Raw genomic sequence first — 23,997 nt, 5'->3', positions numbered from 1 at the left:
GTTGTTACTAATCCTATTTTAAAGATGGAGAATTATAGGCACAAAGAAGTTGACTGCCCTATGAACATGTGGCATATACTTGACAAGTAAGGAGTGCTGGACTTCTAATGTCCTGACATAAGTGACAATTTTAGGGTTTATAACTAGTAGAGAGGCAGTCTAGTCTAGTGGACAGCACACTGGCCTGGGCCTCAGTAGACTGAGGTTCTAGTCCCAGCTGTGTAATTTACCTGCTGGGTAATGGTGGACAAAGCACGGTCCTGCTCTGTGCCTCAGTTTCCCCACCTGTAAAATTGAGATGATAGCAGCCCCTTTCTAAAGCTGATGAAAAGTGCTATATTATAAGTAATTATTATCACTACTAGATCTTCTCTGCCACCCTCATCTCTATGTTTACTAGCTTTTGATGCACCTCAGACACAGTAACCAAATTAGCCTCTCGTTGTCTTTTTGGAGCAAGAAAGTATTATCCCCATTTTACTGATGGAGAATTGAGGCACGGAGAAGAGAAGTGACTTGCCCAAGGTGTCTCTCACATTCTGTGGCAGAGCTCCTAGCTCTCAATACTGGGCTTAAATTGGAAGAGCAGCTTTACTCTATCAGTTTAAGACTGGGCCGGCTGTAGTTGCAAAGAAAAGCCCTGCATTTTATTTGTGAACTGTTCTAATGTTCTCTCATGCTCACTGCTCTATGTTTCTAGAGTTTATCACATGGCAGGGGTCCGCTGGTCTTAGATGCATCTGCCAAGTGCTATTCATATCTGTAAACCCCTGTAAACAGCCATGTATTCTCCTGTATATTGTCACAGGCAAAAAGTTGTCAGATTTGGAGCGAGTTACCTCCCTTAAAGTATACAACTGGTTTGCCAACAGAAGAAAGGAAATCAAGAGAAGAGCCAATATCGGTAATGTATCAGAGAACCTGCTCTCAGACATCCTGAAGGGCTTAAATAGATATACCAGCTCAAGGGACATGGAGAGAGTATAAGATTGAATTCTATTAATGCAAATGGCTAGAAAGCATTTTTAGTAAGTTAGAGCATTTTTTAAAATAAATCTTTCACCCTCTCAACATTTCTAAAATATCATTGGGGACTTTGCTTTACACATGTCAGTAGTAGGACAGGGAAAATGATTTAGTGAGCAGATGTCAGTGAAGGGCCTAATTTCTGTTTTAAGTCTGAATCTGATCAATGTAGAAAGATTTATATTTCCCTAATATCGAGTTCTTGGCCCCATCCCATTGGATATCCCAAAATGAAACAGGAGAAGCAGTAATTTCTGCTCGGGGGATAGGGGAAATTCTAAGCATACTGCGATTGAAACCTTGAAGTGCAGTTCCACACTGAAAAGTATCGGGGAGAAGGGAACGCAATCAAAAAGGGAGTCTGTGGGTTAGTTTCTTGCCTCTGTAATGGTATCTCAGATGTACTCATTTTACAAGTGGAAATGATGGTGTTTTTTCTTAGTGCCTGTAAGATCCCCTGTAAGATTCCACTGCGATCTAAAAGTCAAGATGGGTTCTTTCCCTCTCAAATACCAGCACTTATCCTGCAGGCCAAATTCGTCCTTCAGTTACGCATGTGCCTCCTTATTGCCTTCAATGGGTTTGCAGAGCCATACCAGATGGGAACATAGTAAACAATTCTGTTGATGATGCCTACGTGGGAATAGGATACAGCTCTCAAACTTAGCTGTGTTCATTCTGCAGACTAACAGCTTCCTGTGAAGAAAGTAGAAATTACTCTCAAAACACACTAGGAGCAGATCTGTCCAAGGGCTAAGTTGATGGGATAGAATCACACTCTATTGACATGATTCACAGGATTTATGAGCAGATATTATTTGTGTTCTTTGTTTATCATCTCCAGCAATAGAAGGCGGCTCCTTCACCCAAGGCTAATGTCAAACCAAAGCATGACGATGATGTTAATTGACATTTATTTGATTTATAAAATAAAGTCTGACCCCTCAAAAAATCCTGATGAATGGAATTTGAGGAAATGATAGGAACACTGCTCAAGATGGAGAGTGTTCAGAGTTACCAAGAGGAGTGAGAAGCACAAGTCCCATAAAATAAAGTGGATTTGTGCTCTTAAATCTTGTAAGCTTGTAACCATTGCGTAGACCAGGGGTTTTCAAACCACGGATCATGACCCAGGACTGGGCGGTGGAATGTCGGGCGCTGGGTCTCGTTGCTGCAGGGGGATCAGGTGACCAGTGGGGGGGGCTAAGGCAGCTTCCTGCCCGTCCTGGCACTGCAGACTGCGCTGCGGCCCAGAAGCGGCCGGCAGCAGAACCAGCTCCTAGGTGGGGTGGGTAGAAGAGTGCGCAGGTCTCCGCGCACTGCCCCTGCCCTGAGCGCTAGCTCCGCTCTCCCATTGGCTGGGAGCCTGCTGCGGGCTGCTTCAGGGACACAGCATGGTCTGCGGAGCCAGGAGAGGCCAGAAGCTCCCCACTGCACTACTGACTGGGAGCCATTCAAATTAAGCCTCCCCCCACAGTCAGAGCCCCCGCCTATGCCCCAAAGCTCTCAGCCTCACCCTGGAGCCTCCACCCTAGTCAAATTATGTTGGGTTGTGGGCCCCAACAATTTTCTTCAACTGGGACCGGGGCGAAAAATGTTTTAAAATCCCTGGCATAGACAAGGGAGAGTCTGTCCAGTATAAACTAGAGGGAGAAGAAGGGAGGTCTTACGGTTAGACATAAAGAAGATTGGAAACAATTTTGTGGGGCAACAGAAGGGAACACTTCACGCCAGCCCCAGATGGTGGAGAACTGAGCGGAGGAGGCCACGAATTGAGCATGCTCAGACCCCTCTCGTCACATGCCTAAAATACGGATCGTCTTTCATTACGGCCACGCATCAGATGATTTAGGGACCCATTTGCTTTTTTCGAAGAAGCAGCAATCCTGGAGAGCCATGGCATAGATGTACAGAGCCCAGGCGGCCACTCCAATAGTGACGACGTCGATGGGAATGACTATTCAGAGCAGGTAAGAACCGGAGCCGAGCGGCATGGGAGACCCCCACATGTGACATGTCAGCGTCACGGGGCTTGTACCTCTCACGAGTCAGACTTCCTCCTTTTTTTTTTTTTTTTAATGTAATTTTAATGGGGAAAGCGGAAGAGCACAGCTCCCCTATTGCATGTGTGAGAAACCGGTATTCACCCACATGGATTTATTGTCATACAACAGGACACTTGGCAAGTACGCAATGGGGAGGAGGAGGGAAGATGTTCAGAGGGAGGCAGAGAAGCAGAGAAGGTAGAAGAAGACAGGAGGATCTGCTCCAAACAAGCAAGTTACACCATTCACACCACACACAATGTTTGAAAAATGCTAGGACAGTGTTAACTCCAGCTATGCACCATGCCTAAATCAAGCTCTCCTTGTCTCTGGCACTGGTACAGTGGTTAACCTTCCAGAAAAGATGTACAGATCTTTAACCATGTGTTGGGCACCAACATGCTTCCCTGTGACATAAAGCACCCGTGTTCTTATCCCGGATCCCTTCCCCCTCTTCCCGTGGTGACTAATGAATTCACTTGAGGTCATTGGGCTTGCTGAAGAGTTCACTTAGATGGTTCTGCTTCCTTTGCTCCTTATGTTCATGCTGCTACACCCAGGGATCTGGGTTCTGTTGGGGTGTTCTTAATAGGCCATCCCTGGAAAGAAGTAGGAAACCTCATCTCTGTGTGGTTACGGGGAGCCCAGTATCCCGGAATAGCTACCCCATAGGCTCAACCCAAGTCCAGTGGACAGTGATAGGGTGAGAGGTGCTGGCATGTTTTTGCTCTGTATCCACCCTCTTTGGAACTGCTGCTGCTTCTTTGGTGGGAGATGAAGGTCCTTTTATAGACCATCCCTGGGAGTAATTGGTGGAGTTCTGCTCTGTATGGCTGTGCAAGGTGAGAATCTTCTCAACAACTGGTGTGATCTATTTTGAAACAGTGGCCAAGTGCAGTTATATAGACGAATTGATGGCTTAGCAGGTACAATGTTTAGAATTCCAAATAATTTCTTTCTTTCTGTAGGTTTGTATTATCCAACGTATTTTTGCAAAGAGAAACAATTTGCTTAATTGCATCCGAATTCTTTGTTCCGAGTCCTTAGACTTTGCACTTCTCAGTCATCTAGCCCAGGCTCCACTGTAAGGATAATTAGGCTTTCCAAGCTAAATGGATTACTGTGGGCAGCTGTCCTGGTGACCAGTGAACACCCACTCAGCCATTAAAACCATAACCTCTGTATTTCAGAGTAGCAATCAGACTCCAGAAAACTTTTAAAACAAAAAGTTTCTCTAACTACCATTAAAGTAAATAACATAAAGTTAACACAACTTGAGGGGGATATTTTTATACATTCGTGGCATGATCTAGTTCACTTAAATGACTTTCAGGGTCAGGCATTCAAAAGCATGGCTGTAAGTTCTGATGTGCATGCGGGGATTTGGAAAACTGGCCCCAGACTCATGGCAAATTAAGAGAATCTGTTAAACAACCTTAGGAGTTTACTGAAAACTGGCATTTCTGTCCCACCAGCAGTCACCTCCTGCCATCTTGATTTAGAAATGATGTTGTTGCAAATTCATCATCATGGGCCTGGTATAATAATGGCAAAATGACCTTTTTGTTCTATAACATGCTATAAAAATATTAATTCTCCCAAGACCTCTGTGAGGTAAGTAAGTATTTTTACCCCCATTTCAGAGAAAGGGAAGCTGACCCTTGGTTTGCTCAAGGTCCCAGGAGGAATTGGGTTTTAGATCTGGGATTAGAACTTAAATGTACCTAGTTGGATTTAGTGTGCAGGTGCTGGGTGAAATGAGTGGTCAGTGATGTACACGAGGTCCGAATAGATGATGTGGTGGTCCCTTCCGGCCTTGAACTCGACGACTATGACTTATGTAAGCAGTGGCTGAATGGGATGGCAATGTGTCCCTCTCTAGTGGTGGGTAGGCTAGCTAGAGATTAATGAGCCTGCTACAGCCTCGACTATCTGAAAAGTGTCTTTTCTCTCAGGCAGAAGAGATGCACGCATTAAGATCCAGGGGTCCCAGACTAGATCCATCACTGAATCAGGCCACCAAAGATGTCAGTGTTACACCTATAGTCATACCAGGCCCCCACTCAAATATAGGGGACTGTGTATACATGAAATGAACTTAAAGCATTTCAGTGCTGAGAAAACTCTTTTAACGCAGGCCTGTAGCAAGGCAGTTTCCCCATATTCTTGGTACTTCGCTGCAGCCACCCGTCCTGAACTACTCCACTGTTCTCCTGCTAACATGAAAAGGCTTCTGTTTAGTGTTTAGAAAAAAGACACAGGGAAAGATGGTGAGAGCTCCCGATCTGTTTGAGGTTGCAGGGCAGACAGCAGGATAAGCCCCAGTTTTTCAGCATGTAATTAAACGAGGTGTGGCATGTAGCAGGATAGCTGGCCCAACAGTGTGATCTGCTGTGAGGCCATTTCACCACCTTTTTTTAATCCAACTGGAACCTTTCCAGCAACGGGATTAGTGCTGAATTGGCTAGAGGTGTATCCCTCTAGAAAAGCAAACTTCAGCATGTATGTATCACTTTGATTTGACACTCAGTCCCTCTGACCTTATAATTGAATATATTCCTCACGGCACTCACATTTAGCCGGTTTCCCTATTGAAAAGAAACAGCAATCTCCACACTCTGCCTTGCCCGTTTCAATGAACCTGTGTTTGCCCAGTAAATGACATTTCCTTAAATGGAGTCCTTTATTTTTTTTCCCACCCACTACCCAGTGAGCAAAAGTGTAACTTAGGACCCTTAGTCCATTGCTTACTTTAAAAACGCTTTCACTCAGATGGAATGCTTACCGCCTAATTAACCGCGCTTCATCTTTTTCCTTTCTGCATACACAGGATGACAGCACTAGCCATAGTGACCACCAAGATCCCATTTCATTAGCCGTGGAAATGGCAGCCGTAAACCACACCATCTTGGCATTGGCCCGGCAAGGAACCAACGAAATCAAGACAGAGGCCATAGACGACGACTGATACAAAGAAGGGGGAGGGTCAAAACAAGAAGTAACTTAGTTTTAGAAGTAGCACCTTAGCAGACTTTCCTCGGTCCTTAATATGTGTTCTTCTTACAGTATAACTTTGCAGTTTCTTGTACGTCAGTTAGCTGTTAGGGTCTTGTTCTGTGAAGATGGCATGGTGCCCTCAGCCTTTGCATATACTCTCTCAGTATTAATTCCCAGTAAATAATCAGTCAACCAACCAACCTTCCTCTCCCAGCCCCAGTGGCTCGAAAATCTTGCTGCTCTGTCTTAGCATTCCAAGAAAGTGCTTCCAGGTATTTTAGAGAGCCCTCCGTTACAAGTCTTAGGCTACATTTAAAATCTTGGATACCCTTAGACATCACGTAAACCTAGTCTGTACGCTTTTCCTTCTCCAGACTGAAAGGATGGACGCTGAGGTAGGGGCACAGGGTCGGTGGACGCCATATTGGGAGTCTCAACAGAGAGTAAAAAGAACACTAGAAAACCCCACTTCAGCATGGGAATAAGTGATTTCCAGCTGCAATAAGCCGTGCCTCGCTGGTCACACAGTGACTTGAGAGACTTCTATTGGGTACTGCACTGAGAATGTCCATGGGAAACCTAGTCACACATTTCGGTTGATGCTCCCATATTCAACACAGATCTCCTCTCCTCTCACAAGCTGCATGGCTTGGTGGATTAAAATACTGCCTTCTGCCTCTGGGACCATGATAGAAGCCCAACCTGGGATCACATGAAAAATGAGCTGAAAGTCTAATGGACGGCAGTCCACTTCTCAAAACCACTAATCATTATTTGGCACCTCTAGCAGTGCCTGCTCTGAAGAGGTCTAGACTCTATCGCTCTATCATAGAAGTTGCGTTACCTTTTGTTCTTCCACTCACCTTCCCCCACCCCCCCTTTCTTCCCAGTCCCTCTCAAAAGCAATGTTTGCAAAGAAAAGATTAAGATAATAAATGGGTGAGTTTGTACAAGTCTGTTTAACTACTGCCTCCAATCCTAACAGGCCTGACAGGTTATCGAAGGACTTTGGTATCTAGTTTCTGCTAGTTATCAACGTGGCACAAATATTCACCCAAATATGAACACTTCTGAAAAGGCAGGAAGATCTCCTCCTTGAGATGTGGGGTGTAATGCTTTTGTGTTCTCTACTCTGTCCTTGTTAAGGTGTGAGAAAGCTATACTGCTACAGACAATTGAATTGATAATTGGAAGCCATATTGCTCATGGATGTGGGAACATTTGTAAAGCAAACCTACTTTAAGTAGCAGAAACTAACAGAATTGTTTTCTTTGATCATATGTAGCACTTTTGTTACTTTTTTCTTAAAGATATTTATATTTGATAAAATCTTTTTTTCATTTGAGAATTCCAAATACCAAACACCAAACTTGCATTACAGAGTCACCCCGGGGCCCCCTTACCATCTAGTATCTAAGTGATGAACTGTGTATGCATCTAAGAACATTACATCTGCTGGCATTGTGTGGAAGCGATCTCCTGGCATCCTGATAAAGTGATATGTCGCTGCCGGTAAGAGGAAACTGTTCAATGGAAGCAGCAGAGGATGCGTTAGAGACCAGCTAGGCTGCATTATATCGTCGGAAAAAATGATACATTTACGTAGCATTTCCACTGCTCTCCACTTTATCCTCCCTGTTGTACGGAAATAAAGAGGGAAGGTGGCTTAGTTTGAAGCATGGCTTTCCTTTGTCTTTTGTTCATTTTTTAAAGGTGAAGGGAAGTAACCATGAATTGTTTTGTTTTTATTCCCTCCCTTCCACTCCGTACTGGGCATTGCGAGATGTTTGCAACTTGAAACCATCAGATAGAATTGCAGGCACTTAAAGAAAGAAAGAAAACGAGGAAATTGTGGCACCTCAGCAGGTTTGTAGCCAGCCTTAAACCCCTTAAGTAGACTAACTAGAAGAGACCATTTTTATGTCTGCTGATCTTATGAAAGCTGTTTAGGTAGGTGGGGGAGGGGGGGAGATTTCTGTGGTTACAGAGAGCAGAGAGTTGTCACCTTTGTCCCTGTGACTTTAAAGGTATATCGGCAGGGTTTAGCCCTGTCCTTCATTTATGGATTTCTTTGGGAAATGTATGTGCTTTCCTTAGCTGTAAATCACTGAAGCAGAGTAGGGCTGTCTTTTTCTGTTCTATTGTATTTCTTGAGTAGGCATATTCATGAATAGCATCAGGGTATACTCAGGAAAGAATTAAATTGATTCCGCCGCTGCTGCAGTGTTCTTGCTTGGTGGGCGTTTGAACCTTTCACTGCTAGTGAGCAAAGAGGTGGCAGGATGCATCGCACTGCAGGATGATCCAGCAAACTGTGTCTTCAGTGGGATTTTACCTGCTTATTCATCCCACAGCCTCATACCGCGCTGACAGGAAACCACCACAATTTATTGCAAGGTGATTTTCCGAAGCGTTGGTTGGCCCTTTATGTTGGCGTTTCCATGTGAAAAGGGTTGCTCCAAACTGATCGACAGCTGCACTTTCAAAAGAAACAGGGCGATTTTACCTTAAAAAAGTAATTGGAAACAAACAGCTGTTAAGAGACTTAAGGAAGAATAACGCCAGTACAGTAAAGGCCAGATCCTGATCACTGCTGCACTGGTTCTCCACTAAAAAGAATGGATTTACATCCGTGTAGGTGAGAGAATGTGGCCTTCACTCTGTCTAGCACAGCCTTACAGCTCCTGTGTCTCCTAACGGAATAAGCAGATGAACAACTTGTGTATCATTGGAGATCAGTGAGTCTTCTGTCCTTCTGGTGAGCAGCAGTCTTCCCTCCACCAGAGGAAGATCATAGGTAAGAAAGACCTTAGACTAGCCAGGTGCTACCCAGTTCTGTTTCTTTCATCTGTATTCTTTTTGGACCCTTTATGGGGCCCAGAAGACATGATCAAGGAATATGACCGGATAGCCATCCTCCATATGCTAAGCCTCTCTGTAGCCCGCTGTGGGCTGTTTCTTGATAGACACACCCTTGTTTTGGGGAAGGGTTGCTGGTTTAGGCTCTCATTAGACAACTTGGCTACAGTGTTGAGGGAAAGACACTTTGGAATGGTTTCTGCAGCCTTGTTGTTCAGGGTGAGGACAGAACTTGAGACAGCCCTGGAAATGTGGGCTTGTTCTGGGTCACTCCCTCAAGCTGAGCTAGTCCTTCAGAACTATTTCTAACTCTGCGTTTTCTCTTCAGATCTTTGTTATGGGCATTCCTACCTTCCTCACCTCCAGGCTCAGTTATTGAGCAGCCCTCTCACTTGGGTGCTGCTTGAAATCGGTCTAGAAGCTGAATTGGTTACAGAATGTAGCCACTGACTTAACTTGTTCCATAGATATAAGTGTAAAAAATCAGTGAGTCCTTTCTTCCAGGTTGCTGGTACATCAGCAAATTCAATCCCGCCTGTTACCTCATGGCTCATAATATTTTAGCCAACCTTTTTTGCCATCCGCCAGAGCAGGAGCAGTTGGCTGGGTTTTCCTTGCTATCTATTCCAAGATATTATTTGAGCTTGTTGGAGTGTGGTGCAGTACAGGACTCTGTCCGTGGAGTTCCCTTCTCTGAGGATGTTCCCCAGAGTTTTCCTCTGGATAGCGCCTCCCTCTGCATCACGCTTTTCTCCTCCAATCTGTTTACCGTTGGTTATTTCATTGCTTCCTGTTTCTTTAACTCCTCCCTTCTTTGTTTGTTTGTTTTTTTGGGTTTTTTTGCTTCATTTGGGAGGTGTCTTTTCCTGGATGTGTAAAGTATTCAGTTAAATTTTATACCGAGGTCCAGACATTTTGCACCAGATGCCTTAGATAATAAGTTAGCCCAGCAGCCAACAGACAGCATGTTTCTTTGATGCCCTGGTGATGCAAAGACATCTTCTGGATCAGGGCTGGGGAACCGCAGGCCCAGGAGCCGGATGCAGCCCCCAGCTTGCCTTGATCCAGCCCCCAAGGCTCAGGGCCCCTCCCCCAGCACTGAGGAGCCTGCACTGGCCCTTCAGGCCGCCACTCCCCCCCACTGTCCCACCCACAGGGCTGGAGCACATAAAATATAGGCTGGGCCCTCTATGCTGTGGTGTGAGGAAAATGTGGGAGTATCTTTCTCCTGCTGGTTTGGGGGCCATGGTGAGGGGTTTTTTTTTTTTTTTTTGCTTCTCATCTGTGTGTGGCCCCTGGTTGATTTTTTTTTTATGTCGGTCAGTGGCCCCGACCCAAAAAGGTTTCCCATCCCTGTTCTAAATACTTGGAGGTGTTGCCACACAGTTTCATTGCTCCAATAAATGTGTTCTTACCACAAAGGACGTTTCTAACTTTGACCCATAAATGTTTGCCAGCAATGCTGTTTTGGACTAGTAGGATTATAGGCGGCATTGGTTTATGTTTTATTTTTACCTACTTAAATATTCTCCGATGGGCCTCCTCTTCAATGTCTGGCTCCAGCTTTCCATAACCATGGGATATTTGGATTCATTTGTTTCAGACCCACCTGTAATGTACATTTCAGTGGTGACCTATTGTGCTTATATGACTCTTCACTGAATTTCTCAGTGACTCTATTTTGTTCTATTGGCTATAGTGGAATTCAATTGGTCAGTGTTTTTAGAACACCCAGGCTATCTCTGTCGATGGTTGGACAGTTTTGGGAAGGGTTTCAAGTATACATTGACTGAGCTTTCTACCAACTCACTAGTGTGGCTGGAAATCTTTTAGGTTTGGCTTAGCGGTTGAGATTACCTAGAAGTATCACTTTCGTATGCCGGCTGGCAAGATTTTTGCTACTTTACTTCTCATGCATGTCCACACTGCAGTGTCACCCCAGAGTTCAAATTCAGGCTCGACCCTTGCTCGTCTTTCATCTATGCACAAATTGCTGTAACCCAGGGCTAGGACCCAGGACCAAAGTTCCCTCTAAGCTGTGCAGCAGCACGGCCCCGCAGCTGTTTAATGAGCCCTTCCCAGGGCCTCAGGGCTCTGCGCCTGGAGCTGCTTGGCTTGGAGAGGGGCACGTCTCCCTCAGCTACTGCAGCAGCACCCTGCTGAGGACAGAACAGCGAGTCTCTCCCTGCCCGTAGGGACACGTCCTGTCCTCAGCAAGGAGCTGCTGCTGTTGCTAAGGGAGATGTGCCCCTCCCCCAAGCCCTGAGCCCTTGGAAAAGGCTCATTAAGTGATAGTGGGTCTGAGCCTGAGTCAAGCTGGGATCAAGCCCTGGTACATTGTAAGGTAGCTGCAGTCCCATAGGACTCATGCTCCAAGAGCCTGACCAAAAATGTCCCACAATGCCACAGGGCAACTTTATTTGTCCTCAGGAAAGTCAGGTTTGGTGACCTGTCATGTTTTCCCTCCGTGCACCACACACCAAGGACTAGATTGGCCATACTCTGGGAGGGCAGCAGGAAGTCTGGTTGAACGTGAGTCCTCCTAATACAATGTAGATACTGAAGCAGCACATGATCAACTCCCATCCAAACTAATAGAAATCTTTTTGTCTTGCTGCCTTACAGGGACATCAACACGATTTCACTGATTCTCAGCTTCCCAGTTAAACATTAAAAACTCTTGTTTGATGTTGATGTGTTAATGATAGAAAAGTTCATCATGCTGGCTTCCCTCATGCAGTCTAATTAGTCTTGTCACACAGAGCTATCTGGCAGTCCCAGCACGGTTCTGGTGGCTGGCTAGGGGACAGTCACAAACTTGTATAAATCTAGAGCTGAAAAGGACCTTTGGAATACCTTGCCCCATATGGAGACAGTACCAACAATCCCAAAAGGGGGTTGTCTGACCTGTTTTTTAAAACCTCCATTGACTGAGATTCCCCAGCCTCCCTTGTTAACCTGTTACAGGACATAACTCTCCTGACAATTGTAAAGATTTTCCTAGCATCTAACCTAAATCTCCCGTGCTTCAGATTAAGCCCATTAATTGTCTTACCCTCAGTGGACATGGAAAAACAGCCCTTAACATACTGGGTATGTCTAGACTACATCCCTCTGTCGGCAGAGGGATGCAGATTAGGGAGGCCGACATTGCAAATGAGGCAGGGATTTAAATATCCCGCGCCTAATTTGCATTAAAATGGCCACCGCCTTTTGGCGACTCAGCACTTTGTCAGCAAAAAGCGGCGATCTAGAGCGGGATCTGTCAAGAAAGAAAGCCTTTTTCGACAGATCCCTTATGCCTCAGGTTTACAGGATCTGTCAAAAAAGGCTTTCTTTCTCGACAGATCCCCCTCTAGACTGCTGCTTTTTGCTGACAAAGTGCTGCGTCGGCAAAATGCGGCGGCCATTTTTATGCAAATTAGGCACGGGATATTTAAATCCTTGCCTCATTTGCAATGTCGATCTGCCTAATCTGCATCCCTCTGCCAACAGATGGATGCAGTCTAGACATCCCCACTTAGACTATTTTCTGGTCTCCACTCAGACTTCTTTTCTCATGAGTAGATGCCCACATTTTTTAAATGGTTCCTCTTATTTTTTTTGCTCTATTCTAGAGTCCCTCTGGTTTGTCCACATTATTCTTAAAAGTGTCTTTTATTGTACAAATGGATCCGACTTGCAAAACTGGTGCATGGATTTTCAGTGCACATAACACTACCCCCAACTATTTAATCCAGAATTTTGATTCACCTTGTATCTTGCATTGAGGGCCAACTGTAGATTCCCACCTTCCTTCATGAAGTTCATATGTATTTGTGTCCAAAATCTGGTTTGAGTCTCTTAAGTGATGTGAGGTTTGGGCCCCAGGAACTGGTCACTAGGATGGCGTTTGCCCTTATGGGTTTTGAATGGTGGAAAATGTTTCAACTAATTAATTTCCTCAAGTCAGTTTACTTCTGATGTTTGCGGTCTTTGCTAGAATATACAGATTGAACCTCTTTAGTCCGGCATGCTCTGGTTTGGCAACATCCCTGGTCTGGCATGATTTTAGCTAGCTGGATGTCCACTTTTCATGGGTGTGACCAAGTTTCCTGTGGTCCCATAATGTTTGTTTACAGCCACCAGTACTGGTTCTCAGTCTTCTGTGCTGTCCTTTAGCTCTAATTTACCCCTAAATATCTTCTAAGAGCCTAGTCAGCAGTGGAAGTGTTGGTCATGCTGCTAGTCAATTTGACCTCTTGTGGTCTGGCAAATTCTCTGGTTTGGCACCAGTCAAGTCTCCAGGGTGCTGGACTAGATAGGTTCAGCCTGTACATTTCTTTCCCCTAACCAGGACATTGTGAATTCATTATTGCTTACTGTTCTTCAGCTGAGTAATTTATCTCTTCCTTCAGGTCACAGTTTGTTGGATTATGACCAAGAAACTTTGGGTTTCTCATCAAAAGAAACATTATATAATAAGCTTCTACATGTCCAAGTAGCTATTGCACTCTTTAATGCAATATTTTTCATTAACAGTAGTTTTTGCTTACAGTCTTAACACATTTTTCGGTAATAATTTTTGGGTTTGGTTTACAATTTTGCACTTGACTTGGGTCTTTCTTGGCAGATTTTATCTTGAAAAATGTGTTGCATGCCACAATCAACAGGTATTCATTATTTTGGGTGTAAGACTGTTTCTGGTGGTTGTTTTTAATTCCCTCTTGCGGAATTCACTGAGATCCATAGACAACAGCTAACTTTAGCGGCTTTACCGAGCCAAGACATACTCCTCATCATTCCCTTGAATAGAAGGCTAGTGCACCAATCAAGAGCACCATGGAGCTGTGTTGCAGGGGTATTTCCAAATAAAACATTCCTTTCTGTGCTTTTTTTAATAGCTAGGATATTTACTTAGAATTTTGAATCTTCTGTTGGCCAACTCAATGTTGGCAACCTGAAAAACCTTACTGGAACCCCGTGTTTCTTAGTTTCATTTAGCATGGTCTGATTTACAATATCTAAAGTGCCCAGTTAAAGATGTTCCCTGTTCATGGAAAAAGAACTGACAGCTATAAAGTAAAATTTAAAATATTTTTTTTTTCTCTTTTGAAAAAACTGCATTAGAGGATTGGGTTTGGTCATCGAAGGACTTTAAACAGGTGCGTCAGTGTTTTAAATGTGGCATTCTGTACAGCACATAAGGACTTATCAGTGGGGTTATAGCCCTTAAATGTCTCTCCGTCGTCCTTTTGGGTGGAAATCCATGTCATACTCTAGTTTGTGTTCATGAGGGAAAATAACCAAATCTATTTGGCTTTATCAGGATTTCTCTCACCCGATCAAATTAGAATGTTCTTAGCGCGCGATGGGCAAGATCATCCCAACATGTAAGGAAGTGGATTTAGAGAGAAATATGCCTCTTTACTTCTGGGCCCCTTTTCAAGATTGGCTGTTGGAGTTTGTTTTCATGAGTCTGAACAGTAACAGTCCATGGATACCAGACAGCTTTTCCCTTGCAGTTCTTCCCAGTAATCGTTGGGCCACTCCGGCCAGTAGTTCAGATGCTACAAATAGGTGAGAGTGTGTTAATGCCGTTGAGCCATAGTGAGCTGTATAATGGATCTGTGATGTTTGTGTACAGATAGTACGTCTCTTACTCAGATGATCTGGCAAAATGCTCTCTCTCCCATTCTCACTCTCGATAAGCTGGTGTGCTCTGTTGTTATTCGCTCTCAAATTCATACCAATGGGTTGTGATCAGATGAAAGTTCTGCTCAGGCTTTTCAAACTGTAGCCATGGTAAATTGGGTGGGGGCGGGGGAGGGGGCATACATAAAAGCATAATGGCAGTTTTGAATGACTGGGTGTCCTCCTGACATGTAATTAGCTGCTTTAGGAAGATGTAAATTGGCATGGTTGTAATAAAAGGATTTCTGTTCTTTTATGTGGTTGGAAACAGCCAATCTTCCATTCCATTTCCTTTAGGACCAATGCGCTCAACAATGTTTGGAACAGTTATTCGGTAAACAAAAATAATGACCTGTTCCTTATGACGTTGGAGAAAAACTGGGATTTGTTTTCTATGCAAAGCTTCTTTCTCTTTCTTTTTTCCTGACCACGACTGTCTAGCTTCTCACTGCGTTGCAAAAAAACCAACACAAAAACAAAAGACCAACAAAATTATGCAATGGCTTAATTATATTCCATGTTCTGAATGAAGAATCACCAGAAACCCAGAGAACCTCATTTATTTCACACCTTAATGCTGGCATTGTTTTCATCCCGTATCTGTCATTGGAATATCCTGCTTTGATTGTAGTTCGTCCAGCCCCTGGACTAGACAGTCTGTCTAGCTCTTAGCCGCATTTAAGTGTTGTTGTTGTAATATCTCATTCTGGGAATGTTGGCAGCAGTTGTCATCAAGTTTTGAGCTGCATGTCACTTAGACTGTCTGTTGTTGTGGACAGGCCCGCCAGCAGGGGTGGGAAAGGAGGTAAGTGTCCTGGAACCTGGACCGCCAATGCTGTTACTATGGCAGCAGCACTCAGGCCCTTTAAATTGCTGCTGGAGTGCCACATGCTCCAGAGCCCTGCGTGGCGCTCTCCAGATGGCACTGGGGGGAGATGTAGTGCAGGCCCGGGCAGCGCTGAGGGCTGGGTGTCCCTTGGCCCCATCCCTTCCAGGAGCACGGAGCCACACCCCACCACACAACACACCTTGCCCAGGGGCCCGGCGAATCTGTCGGCTCCCCTGGTTGTGGGTAACCTGGAGAAACGATATGAGTTAGCTTCACATTATACCTCAGCTAGCAACACAGGCCCTACTGTCGAACAGTGCCTCAGCTGTCCTGCACTTGCTGTTCTGCCCTGTGGCAGAGCTGACTACATAGTGGTGGCACAAGCTGATGTCAACGTGGCTGCATAAGCTGTCACTGGATACTGTCAAACTCCTAACAGAAGGTGTGACAAACACTCCCCCGTTGAGCTTTTTTGGAGTTGTGGCATGAGAGACATTATCTAATGGCGGACCCTGAGTACAGCCGAACTGGGTCTATGCTCCACGGACTGGGCATTCAGTCACATTGGACCAGATCTACCAAGGTTCTTAGAGATACAGACTAGAGTCTAAAGGGATTTGCCTAAGAAGCTTAGGCACTCTTGTACATCCCAGTAGACACCTTTCTGTTTTCTTGAGTGCCTAGATACTCTTGTAAATCTGGCTCCTTGTCCAGAGCTGTGCGGAGCAAGCCTTCCTGACGAGATGGCGAAACATCTGTTTCTGCTAGTTCTCCCAGCATCCCCCTCCGGTGGTGCTGGACTGGCAGTAGGAATGGCAGGACTGGTTTTTTGCAGGGGAGGGGATACTAGACTCTAGTGTATACTAGACTTTAGGTATTAATTTTGCTCTGTTGTTTGCTAGACTATTGAGATTCTTTCCTGACTCAAGTCTTCCATACATTCACTTACAAAGTTATCCATTGACTCGTTCAAGCAAAGCAAAAGAGATAATGGAAAATAAGACATTGACTAATCTGCATCCAGTATAGCCCAAAAGGTTCCTGACATTCCATAAGGTGTATTTGACATTCCATAGGGTGCAAATGCTTAATATTTAAGTCTGCCGATATGGTCTACAGCAACGGTAGTGTAAACATCACTGCAGTGCTAGCCAGAGCCAGGGATCTGGAATATCAGCTAGTCAAGGAGTTTTTCCTAAACCAAGGTGTGAGGCCTTTGCATGTTGTGACCATATCATTGAAACCAACCTTGAATCAGGTTTTCTTGAGTACATTTTGAGTTGCCTTCTTTTTAAGACGTATGTTTTCTCCAAGTGCAGAGTAGTAGCTAGGTTGGTTTACGTTACAGATAGCAATGGATGTAATGGGACAAATTTCAATGGAGCTGCTCTGGATTTTCTCTGGCAAAATAAAAATGTGGCCTGGATGCTGCCAAAGTCCAGCTACCTTAGAGTATTAAACCATTAAAAGAGAAGGGGGAAAGACTGAATCCGACATGCACTAAATGTCCAACTCCATCATCTTCAGAAGTGCATGACAGACACAGCCCGGAGGGGTTACTGGATTTTGGTCGTTTCAGTATATGGCGAAATCAATTCTAGTCTGCTATTAGCCAACAAACCCGGTTTTTTTAACGTTGTTAGTCAATAACCATTTTTCTGCTGCTTTAGTTTTGATGCTTAGATAAATTAGTAAATCTGGGGACGTGTAACTGTCAATGTAAATCTCTTTTTATTAGTTTCTAAGCAGCCTCTCTTGGGTTCCTCAGACCAGATTCATTTTTGTTTGTCTCTTGATCCCTGCTGCTGTTGATGATGCTTTCCAAAATAGGATTTAACACTGATAGGCAGAGGATGCCACTGTACTCTGCTGCCTGGCCTGCTAGATAAGAATCCTATGCCACAGATACCATATTTATGATTAAAATAATCTAATCTAGATTCAGGAGTCCTCTCTTTGATCATCTGGTGTGTCTACTTGTGAGAGCAGAATTGCTCCTGAAGTGCCAGTAAAGATCCAGGGTGACACACTCAAATATTTGAAGTACGGGTACGTTACACCTACTGCAGTCCTTCCAACCCATTAATTAGGCATTTCAAGCCCACAGTGAAAATACTCAGGTTTGTCTGGTTCTAAATGTAAATCATGGTAGTTGTTGCTGGTGATACTCAGTGTACAGGTTTTCTTTATAAATATGTTATATTATTTAAGTATGTACTTGACAAACATGCTGGAGAGGAGTATTGTTGATCAGCATACTACTGTGTTGCTCCACCGTCCTCTTAAATCGCCCTCACTTCTCCATAACTTTACTAATTGCCTTTTGCTGGGGGTGGGGGAGGTCTGGTGATAAGCTCATTACAGATTCCCAGGGGCTGCATATCTTGCCTATTTGCTGATTTCTGTACGTTCTGTTTTACCATGGAACGTCATCTTTTACTAGAATCTCTATTTACAAGGTGTTCATTGCTTCCTAACTCTTCCTGTATCTTCCTGATTTAAAATGCAATTTTAAAAGAAGCGGCTCCGGAGCTCAGTCCTATAAGCTGATATATCACCACCTTAAGTTATTAATGAAATTGCTGCCTCGCTGGCATTTTACCATCTCCTGATATTTGTGGAAGTCTTGCTTACCTCGCTTAACCTCTTGTGTCAGAATTGATGTGTTGCTTCCTTCACCCTTCCCGCCCACCCTGTAGTTTTAAACATCTCTGTTCTTATTTGGTTCCTCCCTGCCATCTCCATTTCTGGTACAGGCACTTTATTACACTCAGATCTCTGAGCAGTGTATTTATTAGTCACCGGAATAATGCTTCTGTTCAAGTCACCGTATTTTTAGACTTTCCTTCAGGTTAGTGGATTCTGTGTCACATTCCTCGCTGAAGTCCAGTGTTGTTGTCCATGCTGAAGTATAAATACGAAACACTTTGTAGAGTCTGCTCATCAAAAAAAAAAAATGTAAATCCAGGCAGTTTACAGTAGTGACAGCCTGAATGAAATAACTAGTGCTAGGTTTTGAACTAACGGTCACTTCCAGGGCATGGCTTTCATTTGGTTTTATTCTCCTTTTCATACTGAAGCTCTCTTAATATTTTTCCTGGTTTGCACCCTGGTTTGCTGTTGCCCATCCCTGTGATGCTTGAGCTGTGAACAAGATTAAATAGATCTGCGTAGCTTTGTCTGTGAAGGCTTGATAGTGAGTCGCGCCTCTCTGACATTGTAGGGCTGTTGCCCAACTTCTGCCATCAAGGTGGCTTTGGAGGAAGAGGGTAGCAGATTGATAGACAATACAAAAATTAGGTTCAAATACTTGGCTTCCCAACGTCACCTGTTGAAGCTTCTCTTTATATTTCGGTTGATGCCGAAATTCCCGTAATCGCCTAGGATTTACTCTTAATTGGAGATTCTGCCTGTTCCTAGTTTATCTGAGAGCAGAGCCCAACTTCATTTTTGTGAGTGAAGCCGTTTCCTGTTTCATTGCTCTTGGGGCTGCAAACTGAACAAGCAGGAATAAACTCACAGCCCAGCTGTAATCTGAGCAGAGTGATTGTGAAGCCTATCAAGACCCTCCCAGGTTGCTGCGGAGTGATTGGGGAACATTCCCTATGGAAATGCTGAAATCTGTCCTAGTCCAGGAGCTGAAACATTGGTGGGTGTCGAATGTTAGGTGCCATGTGGCAGCATCACGGAATATCACAAGCTCGCTGAGCCAGTACAGGAAAGAGTGTTGCCTTAAAGCTCATACAAGACTAACGAATTTCAAGTAGGGCTAGTTTGAACAGTAGTTCTATCGAAGCCCGACAAATTCAAGTCAGTTGCATCCCTGGAGAGCATTGCTTTTCTTGACAGACTGCCTTGGCTGTCTCCCTTCGTGATCCATCGTGAGTGCCCCGTCAGTCTGAAATGTGTGCAGTATCTTGTCTTGAGTGTGGATTTTAAAAGTGCCTACATGAATAAGAGGACTCTGGAGTGAGCTGGAGGGATTGGACTAGACATTTCCCTACTGAGAGAGGCGCCTTTCTTCCGGTCGGTCGTTTCACATGCAAAACTCCCATTGACCTTAGTGGGAATCCAGAGCCTGGAACATCTGCCGAATCAGACCAGAAAGAAATCCTCATTGCTTTTCCATTCTGCCTCTCCCTTCCTGCGCTCCCCTTAACTTGACATTTGTTTGTAGAGAACTTCTGAGGAATCTTCTGTTCATCAAATCTGTATCTTCTCTGATCTGGAAACAAAGAGCAGTGTGTAGAATTGCATTTCTGTTGCTAAATGATAGGACACTGCTTCTAGGATCATGAGTACACGTGACTGTGTGTATATTGATCACTTGTATCTGGGAAACAATACCTCTGAGATCCCAGATAGGCGTGATGAACGGGCCTAGAAAATCATCCCTCTTGGTATCATAGCGACAATTTCCGTCTGTATTCTTAATGATGTCCAGATTTATAATAGTGACAGCTGCTTAACATTTTATCAACATCATTGAACAGTTCACAGGTTGTTACAATTTGGGAAACGTCCCTGTGAATTTTATATGGGAGCTTTTTTTAAAAAATATCTGAAATGTTAGTTTAAAAAAATTACATGAAAGATTTATTTTTGGGACCATCCTAAATACAAGTCAAATAATAAAACAACATGGTTAGTATTTATTGATACCACCTCAGGATACTCTGTTGTTCATTAATTACACACTTTTTTCACTCTGGCAATTTATTAATGTCTATGAGTTGGGAACCGATGGGTAATTACTATTGGCAAAGATAGCCGAGAGTAAATCTCTGCGGCAGAAGACAGACAATTAACTTGTAGGACCACAATGGGTGTTGATAAAGCAATGATCAGATGAGACTTTGTTGCAGTGGAACTAATGAAAATGAAGTATTTGTGGAGGCTGTAACACACAGAGACTGGCTGTGGCGTTGTACTGCCACCTGCTCTCTAGATGTCTTTTTTAAAAAATAGATTGTCGGTGACCATGGTTGTAGTTGAAAAGAAGTGAATGTGAGTGTTGCAAACCTCCAAGGGGGAACAGTATCAGAAGGGCAAAAATCTCTTTTTTTTAATTTGACTAGATTTGAACATGCAAAAAAAAAAAAAAACCTCTAGCAAAGTGCTAGGGAATTACCTTTTTCATTTCAGAATCCTGTGCATCTTAATTTTGTTCCAGTGTAACTTTGACTCTGGGGAGAACAGAGTGTTAAATCAACCTTGGATCTGTGTTAATGAAATGGCAAATGAGCATGACTGTTGTTGTAATGGTGTATGTGTTGGATGCTTGGCAGTCACCTCCAATTACTTCATATTTCCACCAACCACATGAGATGAGCTCCTTCCTTTCTTTGCTGGTCCACACAAGCCCGCCGACAAGTTTCTTTTGTGTGTGTGTTTCTCTGTTCATTTGTAGATCCCTTCATCTCCCATTAGTGTACTTGATTCCTACACCGTGTGCCCCGGTGGAAATCACACATGTCTCATCTGCTGTAGGTGTACAGCCTACCTCAAGAGGTAAACATGGTGTCCTGTAGTCCAACAGCCACAGTCTCTTTCACGTTAGCACTAGCGCGCACATGCACACACACACTGGAATGTATATTCTCCTTCCCCCCCAAATAACCTCTTGACCTGATCCTTTGCTGTAGCCACCAACTCCTATTGCAAATTGGATGCTGCTTTAAATGTGAAAACAATTGTTCAAAAAGCTATAAAAACCTGAATGAAAGCTAAAGCTGAATTTATAAGCCTTGTTGCATATGAGCCAAAAGTGCAAAATGCTCTATATAATGAACTAACCTGCCACTCATATAAATATAAATATATATAAATATATTAAAATCAGACTGTTCTACAAAATTGTGTATTTGTATTTTTGTGTACGTACAATTTTCTGCTAAGCAGAAGGAGGATGTAGTATAGGATGATGTGAGAAGAGATTTTGTTTCATCATATTTCTTTACTTATTTTTGTTAACATCCAGATGCCTGTCTTTGTCTTTCTATGTGTATGACACTGTTTAAAAGCTGCAGTATCTCTCTCCCACCCCACAGATTGCATTAGATATTTTTAAACCCTTTCTGCACTAAAAGCATTGGTAATGCGGGCCGTGTTGTCACCCCCTGCAGTATACTTAGGTCATTCATTTGAACAAGGGCTACTTGCCCAGATTAAAGGGTACGTGCTCCATGGTGGCCATGAGAAATGACTGTAAGAAGAGACTCTACCTGGAAAGCAATCTCCTTGTGCCATGACTATGTGAAATCTAGCAGAGAGAGGTCAATTTCCAGGCAGATGTGCTCCAACTATGCTCCATGGAGCCTTTCCTGGACAGCTGTCTGCCTGGAGTATTTGAGAACCAAATCGTGCAGGATTGGAAGGGAAGATGACCAAGGACAGGAGCTTTCTGTTAGGAAGTTGCGTTCAGGCTAAAACGTTAGAGAAATAAAATCGTACACCACAGGCGAGTTAACCCGAGAAAGCAACACCCAATCGTAACACGAGGAAAAGGCCACATGGGAGCAGTGTTCCCTCTGAGCTGCGCGGCAGCACAGCTTAGAATCATAGAATGCTAGGGCCGGACGAGACCTCAGGAGTCATCGAGTCCAGCCCCCTGCCCAAAGCAGGACCAATCCCAACTCAATCATCCCAGCCGGGGCTTTGTCACAGGTGATTAATCAGCCCCGCTCAGTCAGAGGCTCAGGGCTTGCTGGGAGCTGACTGACTGGGCAGGGCTGATTAATCACCTCTGAAGCTGTGCAGTTTAAAGGGAACACTGCATGGGACCACAGAAAGAGACATTCTTTGGTCTCCATTGGGACTTGCTGCCATAGTGTATTTTTAATGCTGTGTAAAGCAGGTAATTTTCTTTTTTTTACTCACCCCCAAACACTACAATATCCCCATTGGGAGCTGTTTTGGATCATTGCTGTATGTGTAGTGTAGCACATTTTATTAAATAAGGGTCCATACCTTCCATTTATCGCTTAATACACTTGCAACATCGAAATAATATTTCGAAAGCTCCTTTTAAAATGTGCTAAATACATGTCAGGAGCGCACTCTAGGGCTTTCATTGTTCTGGATTTATCAGATACAGTGTAAAAGGAAAAATACAAGTAATCTTTCCCTCACGGGTGTGGCGAAAATGTGATTTGTAAAGTGTAACATTGATAGCTGTTGAAATGTCAAAGCAGAGCTAGATAAAACAACAAGCAGGACACATGGACGGGAAAGTGTGGTCTTGTTGCTAACGGACCGGAGCTAAAAGTCAGTTGATCTGGGTTTTAACTCCAGTTCTGCCACCAACTTTCTTGTGTGGCCTTCAGACAAATCTTTCTGTGCCTCAGTTTCTCCATTTGCAAAAATGGGGATAATAATACTTATTTAACTTTTGTAAAGTGCTTTGAAATCCTTTGAAGGCACAATAAAAGTGCAAAGTATTATTAGATTATTCCTTTGTGCCCCTTATATATTAAAAAATGACATTTAATTTTGGAATTAGTTCTTCCATAAGGAGAGTGATACTGCATCTTTGTACGTAGGGCTCATATTGATAACAATGTGTAATGACTGTAGCAAAAGTCCTTGTTTCTGTATGTGAATGGACAGAGAAACAAGTGCTCTATTGTATTGATTAAAATAGTTAAAATGAGTCCTGTATCATTGTATCTCCTATTCTGGATTAGTGCCTTTTGGACAGTAGACTGTTCTGTAATTAAAATGTAGTATAACTGATTTTTTGTACAGTTTTGTTTTAATAAAACTTTTTTTTAATTTGTGTTTATTTTAGTATTGTACCTATTAGAGAATAAAAATGTATAACTGAACAAAGACAGGTTTTTGCGATAATTCTTTTTGTGAAACGCTATCGTGCAATACCTGGAGGGTAGAGATCGTGAGACTCTGAACACAGCTGAAACGTAATTTCTTTAGTGGCCTGAAAATCCAAAAGGAAGGCTACCAGATGTGGCAATGTGGACAAGATTGATAAAGATGAGTACAAAAGAATAGCATAAGCATGTCGGGACAAAATCAGAAAGATTTGGGCACAGCATGAGTTACACCAAGCAAGGGATATAAAGGTAAAGAAGAGGTTTTACCAGTATATTAGGAGAAACAAAGATGCAAGAAACTGTCCTCTACTTAGTGGGGAAGAGAGCTACTAACAAATAACAACAAGCAGACTGAGCTATGTAATGCCTATTTTGCTTCAGCCTTCACTAAATTGTTTAATTATGATCAGGTGTATAAGAACATAGGAACACACTGGGTCAGACCAAATGTCAATCTAGCCCAGTATCTGGTTTTCCCAGCGTGGCCAATGGCAAATGTTTCAGAGGGACTGAACAGAACAGGAAACCATGAAGAGATCCACCCGTCACCCATAGGCAGCCCTGACCAATAGAGGATAGGACATCACAATGCCCAACACAATATTGTCAACAAGGAGAAAGGAGAGCAAGTCAAAATGGGGAGCTCTTCTGGAAAATCCAGCTCTAGTGGCAGGGGTGGTGCCCTGGAAACTTTGGCCTTAAGCAACTTGTCCAGCATCACTCTAGGGCTAGGTCT

At 43.6% G+C, this 23,997-nt stretch overlaps 1 protein-coding gene across 13 annotated transcripts in view; it reads left to right on the top strand.

The window, feature by feature from the left end:
• HMBOX1 (homeobox containing 1) overlaps positions 1–23,261 on the top strand; it is a 161,376-nt gene extending 138,115 nt beyond the window's left edge. For 3 of the 13 annotated variants that reach the window (XM_025190993.2, XM_075923270.1, XM_006135572.3), the window contains 4 exons: positions 809–904; positions 2,902–2,996; positions 3,201–3,302; positions 5,902–23,261. In XM_025190993.2, coding sequence (XP_025046778.1) covers positions 809–904; positions 2,902–2,996; positions 3,201–3,302; positions 5,902–6,039 — 431 coding nt within the window. In that variant the 3' untranslated portion in view covers positions 6,040–23,261. Of the gene's footprint in view, positions 1–808; positions 905–2,901; positions 2,997–3,200; positions 4,686–5,901 lie in introns of all 13 variants that reach the window. The other 10 variants (XM_025190994.2, XR_001369105.3, XM_025190995.2 and 7 more) reach the window with 10 other exon arrangements.
• Positions 23,262–23,997: the final 736 nt, after the last annotated feature.

Source organism: Pelodiscus sinensis, chromosome 3, assembly GCF_049634645.1.
Source record: "Pelodiscus sinensis isolate JC-2024 chromosome 3, ASM4963464v1, whole genome shotgun sequence".
Lineage (NCBI taxonomy): Eukaryota > Metazoa > Chordata > Testudines > Trionychidae > Pelodiscus > Pelodiscus sinensis.
This window is presented reverse-complemented; position numbering and strand designations above follow the sequence as displayed.